Source organism: Monodon monoceros, unplaced genomic scaffold (assembly GCF_005190385.1).
Source record: "Monodon monoceros isolate NGI ecotype Baffin Bay Population unplaced genomic scaffold, NGI_Narwhal_1 Super_Scaffold_19, whole genome shotgun sequence".
NCBI classification, from domain to species: Eukaryota; Metazoa; Chordata; class Mammalia; order Artiodactyla; family Monodontidae; genus Monodon; species Monodon monoceros.
Window position 1 is genome coordinate 11,643,879 of NW_021703775.1, and position 11,874 is coordinate 11,655,752.

The 11,874-nt window shown below is 46.8% G+C and overlaps 1 protein-coding gene across 1 annotated transcript; it reads right to left on the minus strand.

Moving 5' to 3' along the window:
• Positions 1–213: 213 nt before the first annotated feature.
• IL1B (interleukin 1 beta) lies at positions 214–7,696 on the minus strand. Its single transcript, XM_029232049.1, has 7 exons — positions 7,633–7,696; positions 7,129–7,190; positions 6,545–6,593; positions 4,286–4,484; positions 3,326–3,487; positions 1,749–1,879; positions 214–1,016 (listed from the first exon to the last, which is right to left on the minus strand). The coding sequence occupies exons 2-7, from the start codon at positions 7,173–7,175 to the stop codon at positions 804–806; spliced, it is 801 nt and encodes a 266-aa protein (XP_029087882.1). The 5' UTR covers positions 7,176–7,190; positions 7,633–7,696; the 3' UTR covers positions 214–803.
• Positions 7,697–11,874: the final 4,178 nt, after the last annotated feature.

Consider the following 11,874-nt stretch of genomic DNA (forward strand, 5'->3'; position numbering starts at 1 on the left):
CCCACCAGATATACTTTTGATGAACAATAGAAACGAAAGGGAGAGGTATAAGGCTGGTCTTTTCTGGCCAGTGATGTTCCTAAGTATCTCGCATTCAGCGATGAGGAATGAGCTTCTGAGTCCCCAAGGAGGATGCTCATGGCCCCATTTACCTTGACTCTTCTACGTCAGATCCAAGACAAGTCAATGACCACGTGGCAAAACATTTGTTTTCAGTGAAATTTATTTCAAAATCATTGAACAATCTGATCATGCTTCCTCATTCATAAATATTCCTTTTGAAATGATCTGAGCTTAAATATTTTCAGGCTTAGTGAAAGGACTTGATATAAAGACGGCACACTGGCCCAAATGAAATTGGTTCCATAGATATAGAAGACTAGGATTTTTCACAGACTCTGCTGCTTCTTGGCCCCCTTGAATTAAATTAAATAGATTAACCCATCAATAAATAAATAAATAAATAGTTAAATGGTCACTCATCAGAGGCTGTGTGCAAAGGACAGAGGATTTCTCCGAACCTAGTGTGCCATGGTTTCTGCCAGGGGGGCTTTGAGTGAGTGGAAGAGGTGAGAGAGGGCTGGCTCAGTGGATGGGGTCTGAGGACGGGCAGAAGAAGCGTGGGAAGAGTGGGGTTATTCCCGCTGGCTGGTGGGCAGGAGGTCTCGTAGCACGAATAGACGGAGGGAAGTTGGGCATTGATTAGACAACAGTGAAGTTCAGGCTGCAGCCATGCTCTTCGATTCCCCTTCTGTCAGCCCTCAGGGTCATTCAGCCCATATGGACTCTGGGTACAGCTTCCTTTAGGGAGAGATGATTTCCATGGTGAAGTCAGTTATATCATGGCCGCCTTTGGAACGTCCTAGGAAGATGGGCTTTTCTTCTGCTTGAGAGGTGCTGATGTACCAGTTGGGGTACAGGGCAGACTCAAATTCGACGCTATTCTTGATTTCTGTCTTGTTGAAGACAAATCGCTTTTCCATCTTCCACTTTGGGTAAGTTTTGGGGTCTACCTCCTGCAGCAAAACAGAAATAAACATTTTCATGAGGGCAGGGACACAGACGCTCTACTCTGATCTGGACAAAGATATTCTCTGGGTCGGCTAGAGAGAAAATGGATACGCAGGTCACAGGCCCAGAAGCCAGACTCCTGAGTTATCGTTGAGACCCCAGGTTTCTGTGTGGTGACTGAAGGTGTCCCTTATCCTTTTCTGAAACTTAGCATCAAATGCTAGGGAGCATAACATAGGTGGTAATGTTTTTCAAACGTGAAAATTAGATTAAAGCTCCTAGGCGTATCTGTTTGCAGGGACTTTGCTGTATTTTCCTCGTGGCCCTGTGGCTAGAATGACTTCAGCTTGGAAATGAAGCTTTTGCTGGGAAAGCAGGTGAGGGGAGGTGTGATTTTGGGAGAGGGTTGGAAATGATGACAGGTGACAGGTCCCCTGAGCAGATTAAGTTTCCAAAACATCATCTAACAAGTGGAGCAACCCTAACAATGTATAATCTATTGGGTGGTCACAATGGCAAGACACAAGAACATCTACATAATGATTTAATTTTCTGTGGTGGGAGTGAAAGTTGCATGCATTTAACACATTAAACTTATTTACATCTATGCAAAATTATCAAGTAGCTCTGCTCCCAGAGTTTCTAAGGGGAAGAGGTAGTTGTCTTGGAAGAAAGTGATGGCTAGGGGTCCTTCAGAGGAGCCTGAGAAGGGCCTTCGGCCCCTGGTACCTACTCACCTCCAGCTGCAGGGTGGGCCTATCGCCTTTCATCACACAAGACAGGTATAGATTCTTTTCCTTGAGGCCTAAGGCCACAGGTATCTTGTCGTTACTTTCATCTCCTTGCACGAAGCTCATGCAGAAAACCACTGGGGAGAGGAAAGGGGTCTCATGGTTAGGGACACACAGCACTGCAGGGACTCTTACAATTTAGCAGCCTTTGCGGAAACCCACACCAAGGTTCCTGTGGCTTAACAGACAGGGTAACGGGGCTTTTCACAGATCATAGCAGGTTCAGTTGGTTGAAACAGGTTTTTCCCCAAAGAAGGTCTAGGGGCTTCTCAGAGCCTCACCACAGTGGCAATGAAGAATCAGGGGGTCTGATTTTTAGAAACTGCAGAAAGTCATCTTGTCCCTGACGGGTGATGTGTCCATCCACAAGAGCACAACAATTTGATCAACGTGAAAAGTGAGAAAAGAGAGAAAGCTGGGTCCCGGAAAAACATCGGGCACGGATCTGTTTCAGGAATGTAGAGAAGGAAGTGGGAAGAACTTGGGAAAGGAGCTTAGCTGGGAAAAGTGGTTGCAAAGAGAGACATGCATTTTTTTTTTTTTTTGCGGTACGCAGGCCTCTCACTGTTGCGGCCTCTCCTGCTGCGGAGCACAGGCTCCGGACGCGCAGGCTCAGCGGCCATGGCTCACGGGCCCAGCCGCTCCGCGGCATGTGGGATCTTCCCGGACTGGGGCACAAACCCGTGTCCCTGAATCAGCAGGCGGACTCTCAACCCCTGCGCCACCAGGGAAGCCCGAGACATGCATTTTAATCTTCCTTAGTCATAGCTGTCTGACTTGGAGGCCCCAAGGTCACCCTCACAGTGCAATTCTAAAGAAACAGGGCTGTCTTGGCTTAGCTGACACCAGGAAGCTTTCCCACAGTGATGCCTCCTTCCAAGGTCAGCAGCCTTGGAAGAGAACTGCCTGCTTCCTTCAGCTGCCCCCTGGACCGCACCCCTGCATAGAGGATTCAGCCATGGTGGCAAAGTGCTGGGCAGATTCCCACAACCCGTGGGCCCCCCAGACTCGAGACAATTGCCAGTGACAGTAGAGAGATATAAGTTCCTGCTTGTCAGTAAGGTTTGCCTCTAAGGAACCATCTGGTATTGGGCCGGAAATATGTTAGGGGCGAGGGGGCAGGGCTGGGAATGAGGCGGGGGAACAAATTATCTCCTCACCATTCTAGTTTCAACTGCAACAACAGGAAGAAAGAACCCACGGGCGGTTAGGTCTTGTCCATCAAATGACTCCTTTCTAAAAGAAGCACTGACGTGGCGCTACCATTAAATGACTTGACTGAACAGTGGTCCTGAGCGTGCTTGAGCCCCCTAATTTCTCAGAGTCACCTCTCTTGTTGAAAAAGAAATGCGCTAAGGGACTGGATCTGGTGTCAACGCTAGGACCCAAACAAAAACATATCCTTTATTATATGTTATTTCACTGCTGTTGATCATTTGCCTCAATCATCTACTCTGCTGAAAATGTAGAGAATTAGCAAGCTACCAGGAGGCCAAGAAAAGAAGCAGGGTGTCCCCAGGTACCTTCTCGGTTCACATCCCGTGCGAGGAGGTGGAGAGCCTTCAGCACACACGGGCTAGCCAGCACCAGGGATTTTTGGTCTCTGTCCTGGAGTTTGCAGGTCAGCGACTGCACACCCGCGTCGCACAGAAGATCATCATCGTATGTTTCAAAGATGACAGGCTCTAAAATGTGGAGCACAGACGTCGTTTAGCTTAGGTGGAAGCTCAGAAGGGCAGGCCTGATGCTGTGAAGCAGCAGAATTTGGTTCCTCCGAGGATATCTGAGCATGCACAGCCGAAGTTTGATTATAACATTGGTGGGCAGGAAGCTGGGGTGCGTCAGAACACTGGGCCGGGCACCCTAAGATTTGGGTTCAAGCCTCAGCTCTATTGCTGGCTGTGGATGGGCCGTGGAGCTACTTATGTAAAGTGGCAGTGGCAATAGAACTGGCCCAACAGGGATATTCTGACACTCGCAGGAGATACATAAGTGAAAGCCCTCAGAATGATTGGGTGCTTTGCAAAGATTAGTAGTTATCAAGGTCCTATTTTAAGAACAATTTCAACAACTAAAAATGAGACTAAAACCATCACCAAATTGGACTTTATACAGTCGTGTCTTGAGATGTTACATTTTGGGTACCATTTTATGCATGACTATAAATATATTCTGGAAAAGCTTCCATTCTTAATATTAATAGCGCCATTAGCCAGTTACACCATCCTTTCAGTAAAGAAGAATTCCTTAAAAAATCTTTTAAGTGAACAAATCGATCTGATGGGAGACAAAAAAAAAAAGATTGGTTTCAACTAAAGAGATGATTAATTGGGTTTCTAGGTGTCTCTGTTTGCCTCTCACTGCTGGGCCTTCTACTTTTAAAGGGTTTCAGCTTTAGGGAAGTTTAGTTGACTGTTGGGTTATGGCCTCTGAGAAGGAAATGACCAGCAATCTCGTGTCTGCCCTCAGCTCTCATTAGGTACCTTCTTCAAAGATGAGTGAAAAGATGCTCCTCAGGCCATCATCCTGGAAGGTCTGTGAGCAGGGGATCTTCTGCAGCTTCTCCACGGCCACGATGACCGACACCACCCTCCTGAGGCTTTTGTTGTAGAGCTGGTGGGAGATTTGCAGGTGGATGCTCCCATCTCCCATGGAGCTGAGGTCCAGAGGTTGGACGCAGCACTGTAGAGAGAATAAGGAAGTCAGCGTGGGAAGGTGCTTATGCCAGAAAACTCTGGTTTTGACATGAGAGAGGACGAAGGAGGGGGTAACAGAGCTTCTAAGGATAAACGTTCATCTCTCCGCAGCCCAGAGAGGTTAAGTGGCTTACCCAAGGGCACGTGGCAAGAGAGAGGCAGACCCAAAACTAAAACGTTGGCTTTCTGATGCCCTATATGGCATTCTTCTAGAATAAATCCCACTTCTACCTTATCTCTTTTACACATGCTCCACCTAACTATAAACTTATACCTTCTTACACTTTTGATATTTTTGTAAATCTAACGCACTAACACTATGTAGTTAATTTTTCATGGCAGTGATGATCATAATATTTTCAATACATCTATGCTCAATCAACAATTATTCTTTTTTTTTTGCAGTACGCGGGCCTTTCACCGCTGTGGCCTCTCCCGTTGCAGAGCACAGGCTCCGGACGTGCAGGCTCAGCAGCCTTGGCTCCTGGGTCCAGCCGCTCTGTGGCATGTGGGATCTTCCCGGACCGGGGCACGAACCCGTGTCCCCTGCATCGGCAGGCGGACTCTCAACCACTGGGCCACCAGGGAAGTCCAATCAACAATTATTCTATACAAGTTTTTTTTTTCTCTCAAATGCTCTCTCATAAATAACCTGCCAATACTTTAAAAGTGGTTACTATTCGTGAAATAGGTTCCCATTTCCACCTTATTCAGAGAACCTGTATAACTAACTGAGGTTGCCCCCAAGGCACGATAATGGTTTAAAAGCTTGAAGGACAGCTAAAGAGACATATAACAGTGCAGAGGAAAGCTGAGTGCGAGATAAGTTCCTGCCCAGAGCAGAGGCCCCAGATGAGGGAGAGCCAGGCTCCTGGAAGAGACAGTGGAGGAGGGCCGGGTCGCACCCCACCCAGGGCCAGAGAAAACCAGTTATGCTGGTTTTAAAACCTTTAAAGAAATGTGCTTGTAACAAGACTGAGACTGGATGAGGAGGCTGGAGGAGGCTGTCATGAACTAAAACAGTAAGAGAGAAGTAGCTGCCTGCTATTCTGTACAAGTGCATTAGCTGGGCTGATGGCTGGACACCCTGGGAAAGTTATCAGGCCTCTTACAGAAGAGAAGAGCCAGCTGGAACATCAGCAAGGCTCTCTGTTAAAATAAGAGTCAGAGGGCTTCCCTGGTGGCGCAGTGGCTGAGAGTCCGCCTGCCGATGCAGGGGACACGGGTTCGTGCCCCGGTCCAGGAGGATCCCACGTGCCACGGAGCGGCTGGGCCCGTGAGCCATGGCCGCTAAGCCTGCGCGTCTGGAGCCTGTGCTCCGCAACGGGAGAGGCCACAGCAGTGAGGGGCCCGCGTACCGCAAAAAAAAAAAAAGAGTCAGAGAAATACTCCTCTGCTGGGGTAGACTTAGCTCCTGTTGACAATATTTCAGAACTGAAGTTTGCGGGATGCTAGGGTCTCTGACATCATCCAGCTCATGAGCCTTATTTTTCAGATGAAGATCAGAGGGGTAAAATGACTTGACCAAGATCCACTGGCAAGTGAATAATTTTCTTGCCACTCCCAACTAAACTTTTTCTGTACATCATCTATGCCCTGTTATCATAATCTCCACCCCAGGGAGCAAAAAGCAACTCCACCCTTAAAGGATGCAGACACGTTCATTCTCAAGATCATCTTCTCTGGGTCTCAGAGTGTGACTTAAGTGATTAATGTAGTTTCATCACTCTTAGGGCTAAAAGCCTCTTCTAAAAGGAGAATCAAATTTGCATTGGAGCCTGGACCGTCTTCCTAACATGAGACAGCAAACGCTATCTCCACTGTAATTCCCCCTCACCCTCTGCAAGCATGGCCACCATCACCAAGCCTCAGTGAACCACTGTGGTGGCATGGGAGCTGTGTAGTGGCCAGCCTGCGTCCGTCTCACTGAAAGAGGAGAAAATCATTTGAACACAAAATTCCATAGGAACAAGGTGGACCCCTTTCCTTGAGTCTTTCCCAAGTCAGAGCCCCTTCATGTGTTGGGAGCTAAGCCCATGGACTCACCTTCATCTGTTTGGGACCGTCAGCCTCAAATAACAGGTCATTCTCGTCACTGTAATAAAAACAGAGAGATTGTTCAATTATGTCTCCTGGACAAGATTATTTTTCCTTCCCTGCAAACAATCTTCACCGTTAATAGGAAACTGCAAACAGCATGTTCCTTAGGGCTGCCTGAAGCTGCCAGGTTCCGTGGTGATATGCAATGGAAAAGCAAATGAGGCAGGGCAGGTACCCACGTTGCTCTCTGTTGGATGCTGAGACCTAACTTCCAGCCCAGTTAAAATCTGAGCTTTCTGTCTCATTTAAGCCAAATGTGGCAAGGGATCCCCTGTATTGTCCATTTGGCACCTTTCCTTCCTGTTTGCCCTCTGCAGGCTGTCCCTGCAGCAACATCTAGATGGCCTATGAGTGCCAAGGCCAGACTTATAGTGGGAAATCAGTCTTTAAACCAGGTTTACCTTGGAACCCTGCTTGCCACTGAAAGAGGCAGTTTGGGGGGGCAAATCTGGTCTTCAAGCACAGATGACACACTCCACTCTTGAGAGGGGAGCCCTGTTCACATTACTGGTATCAATTTTCCCACTGACCTGTAGTAAGCCATCACTTCGTTGGTGGGTTCAGGTACCGTTGCCATGGCTGCTTCAGAAACCTGTGTAAAGAGGAGAAAATGAGTGACCATTTGCCACGCCAGTCCCCACGAGGGCTGCCTTCACACGTGAATTGCCCTCAGCATCTAGTACCTGGTAGGCATGCAAAGAAGCAATCTTTGAGCGCATAAGTGAATGCGTGAAAGAGTCATCCTTTGGGTCCAGAGTAAAGCATTTGCTAGATCAAGCCTAAGCCAGGAGTGGATTTATTAGGAGGCCTGGGGCCGAGGTTTGACACTGAGCTCTCAGATACCAGTGCGAGATAAGCAGTATGAATCCGCAATATTTTGCAAGTTATGGCATTATAGTACATCTGGCATTTGTGCAAAAAGCCCAGCCCTCAGGCCCAGAGAGAAGGAGGGAGGGAGAGGGGGAGGGAGGGAGAGAGAGAGAGAGAGAGAGACTCCCTTAGGACCTAGCCATAAGGAAGAATTAAAGTGGTACCTGGACAATGAAGGCTGCTTGGAGAGAATAGAATCCCTGAGTGGCCTGTTGTGCCTCCAAGAGGTATGCTGTCTGCCAGTTTCTCCCTCACTATTTTATGGCCTTCAAAAGCAGAAGTGAGGAGCTGAGAAATTTCCCGGTTTGGTTAACTGATTTCACAACCAAGTTAAAAAAAAAAAAAAAAAAAGAGGATGGATGGGAACTTCTGGGAGAGGGTAAACTGAAATAATTCTCTAATCCTTGGAAGGGCAAGTGGTAGCAAACTGTGACATATTTTTGCAAATGTGTCATTATGCAAATATACGTTGTTTTTTCTGACAACTATCGTGCACATGATGTGAATCAAAAATACTGGGTTTTCCTAGGTTAGAAGGACGTTTTAATTTAGGATCTCTGGGGTAAAGTGGAAGACACGCGGAGAGACACACATAGAAATGCTCCCTCACTCTTTGCACATAAGTTTAGGAACCTTCCCACTTGGAGATGGATAAATGGGCCTAATGAAGTAACAGTAACCCTGCCAGTTCTGCACCCAGCGTGCTGTTTTCTACCTTGGGGGCTCTGGGTCAATTACTGGGGAGTAATTACTGGGAGCCTCTGGGGAGACACTTGATCTTGCTAGGATGAAGCAGAGAAAACACAGTAGTGCAGGGGTTCAGGCTCCAGATGGGGCTGGGGAAACCTTGGAGACAAGCTCATCCAACCCATTCAGACCAGGTGCTGGTATCCTAGCCAATTGCACATGGAATCTCCATCAATGTTTGGTGAACGGTGAAACGAGCCTGGATTGAGAACATATTTGAAAAGATTGTGAATAAGTCAGGCTTCGTGATCACATTCCCTTTTTAAGATGCAGAGATGTTTTTTGCCTGAAAGAATTTTTTTCTGTTAACTCTGAAAAGTGAAAATTTTTACAAATAAGAATATTCAGGGCTTCCCGGGTGGCGCGGTGGTTGAGAGTCCGCCTGCCGATGCAGGGGACACGGGTTCGTGCCCCGGTCCGGGAGGATCCCGCATGCCGTGGAGCGGCTGGGCCCGTGAGCCATGGCCGCTGAGCCTGCACGTCCGGAGCCTGTGCTCCCCAACGGGAGAGGCCACAACAGTGAGAGGCCCGCATACCGCAAAAAAAAAAAAAAAAAAAAGAATATTCAGCTGAGGCTATATCCCTTGGTAAGTCCAAGAGTTATTAGACTTTGTTTTTTTCTCTAGCTTTATTGCAATGCAATTCACATATAACGTTGTATAAGTTTAAGGTGTACAACATGATGATTTGGTGTGTATATATATATATATATAAAAGATTACCACAATGAGGTTAGTTAACACATCCATAACCTCACACACATATATACATATACATACATATATATATGGTGGTGAGAACATTTAAGATCTACTCTTTTAGCAACTTTCTGCCATATGATACAGTGATACAATATAGTTAATAATAATCACCATACTGTACATTAGATTCCCAGAACTTATTCATCTTATAACTGAAAGTATGTACCCTTTGACCAACATCTCCCCATTTCTCCCAACCCCTAGCCCTTGGCAACCACTATTCTTTTCTCTGTTCCTGTGAGTTTTGCTTTTTTTTTTTAAGATCCCACTTATAGGTGAGATCATATAGCATTTGAATTTCTCTCACTTATTTTACTTCGCATAACACCCTCAAGGTTCATCCACGTTGTGACAAACAGCAGGAGTTTCTTCTTTTTTATGGCTAAATAATATTCTTTTATATACATATTGTATATCTCTATATAGAGATATATATCTCTGTAATATAGTCTGAAATCAGAAAGTGCGATGCCTCCAGCTTTGCTGTTCTTAAGGTTGCCTTGTCTCTTCAAGGCCTTTGGTGATTCCATACAGATTTTTGGATTGTTTGTTATATTTCTGTGAAATATGCCATTGGAATTTTGATAGGGATTGCAATGAATCTACAGACGGCTTTAGGTAGTATGGACAGTTTAACGATATTAGTTATTCTAGTCCCAAACATGGGATACCTTTCCATTTATTTGTGTCTTTGATTTCTTGCATCAATATCTTATAATTTTCAGTGTACAGATCTTTCACCTTCTTGGTTAAATTTATTTGTATTTCGATGTTATTGTAAATGGCATTGTTTTCTTTCTTTCTCTCTGGGTATTTTGCTATTAGTGTACAGAAATGCACCAGACTTTGTTTCACTCAGACACCAGAAGAGTGCCTGCCCAGGGTACTGCCCCAGGGTAGCCCTAGAAGAAGGAATGAATGACTGGGTCAAAAATGGGGCATGGAGTCTGGGAACGGTGCCTTCTCTAGCCCCTTTGTCACATCAATATTATAGCACTTACTATAGCACCGAATCGAAACCTGGCTCACTTACCTGGTTCCCTTAGGAGGCTGTGAACTCTTCTAGAGCTGGGTCTAGCCCAGTGTGTGACATGCAAGTTCAGGCAGTAAAGCTTTGCTGTCTGAAATAATGAGCAGGAATTTGACAGTGTTTTTACTCAAATAAGGATGTGCTTACTCTGTGCCAAGTCCTGGGCTTGCACAACATGGTTCATGGGAGAGAGTTCCTGACTTTCATAGGCAGGAGGGAAATAGACTCTACCGTGGGCAAGAATGATGCAGTGGCTTCACCAACCAGCCTTCTGATTGGGCTCTCAGTATCTTGATATCAGGAAGGCAGACACAAGAATCCCATCTTTGGGAAGTTATATGTTTCAGAGAGAATCTAAGAGCTGCATCCTGTTCAATGCATCCATTCCTTGGGAGTTTGGGGAGCAATAGTCCCTAAGTCCTCATAAAATTGGGTGTTTGGTTGTGCAGACTCCCCGGAGGCCCTGCCTAGGGAGCCTGGTGGATGACTCTGTTTTCCTTTCATAAGATCCACCCTGGAAATGAACCCCTGGTCCTCAAGTCTCACTGAAGGAACTACCACCTTCCTCAGACTCCTTATGCTGGGGGTCCACAGGACCCGGTGGTCTGGTAGCTCTGTGAGCTCTCCTGACAGAGAACACAGAGAGGCACTCAGTCGCTGATGTGATTACAGGCTGAGTGAAGGAGGATGGAAACCAGTGACAGGAGAGCAGGTATGCAAGGGACTCGTGTCATTTCTGAGTGAATCCATTCTGTTTCTGGGAATCGAGATAGAGGTCAGGAATGAACCTACTTCTCCACCCTCTTCATGCACCAGTATCCAGGGTGCATGAGCCCTCATTCTTTCTCCTCAAGGGAAAGTTTGGAGCCATGGGGCAATGCCCTTTGACGTAATACTCTCTACAGTTCTGCCATGTCTCATCCTGACCCTGTAACCCAGACCCAAAACCTGGCAGCATCCGGTCCATCTCAGGAAGTGAAACCTCTTATTGTGTCAAGCAGGCCGGTTGCACAATGCATGTATTAAACCCTGTCTTTCCAAGGAGACCACTCAGGCCCCAGCACTTCTTTCCGGTTCCCAATAAACAGAAAACATCTCACTACAGATGTAGTTGCATGGAGGGAGGGCCCGGAAGAGGGACGACGACGGAGATGGAGATGCAGACACCCAGGGAAATGGACCAAGCAGAAGTGCGGGGGAGGTGTGGCAATGCCAGGATGTCACAGAGAGCTCCAGCTTTTGGGGAATTCTTCAGTTGCTGAGTCACCCAAGCCCTTCTCAGCTGCAAGTTGCCCTCTACCCTGGTAGGTCATTCCTCTGAGACGGGATCCTGGCACTGATTCAGAGCAGCAAGTGCCTTGGTACCATTTTATGCCTAATCTCGGGCGTTGAACCTCTCTCATCAAGGTTGGCCTCACTGAAATGGTCTTCGATCACTTTGAACAAGAAGACCAGCAAAATAATCATGGGTTACTTCTTATATCATCATGATACATGTAGTGATGACTGCTCTCCACTGCGGGCTCTTCCTTCCTGGTTCACTCCCTTGCTCAGAACAGAACTAAGGTACAACCATCCCTCCCATTCTCCCCACGTCCCTTCTCATCCTTGGCATTGACTTCCTAACATTGTTCATAAGAGTCTGCATTTTCCTTCCATTATTTCCACGGGTCTTTCTGGTACCTGAAAGTATAAACAACGTCCTGTGTAGCCACACCTGTCTCCATGAATACCTGACTCCTTTTCCTCCTGCTTTGGGGATTATTTGGGAATGGGCAGTCTGATTTTTAGTTTTGAGACCTCTGCTCTTCCTCTCACAGCATCATCTCATTTGGGCCTGCTTCCTACCCCCCTGGACCCAGGTACTC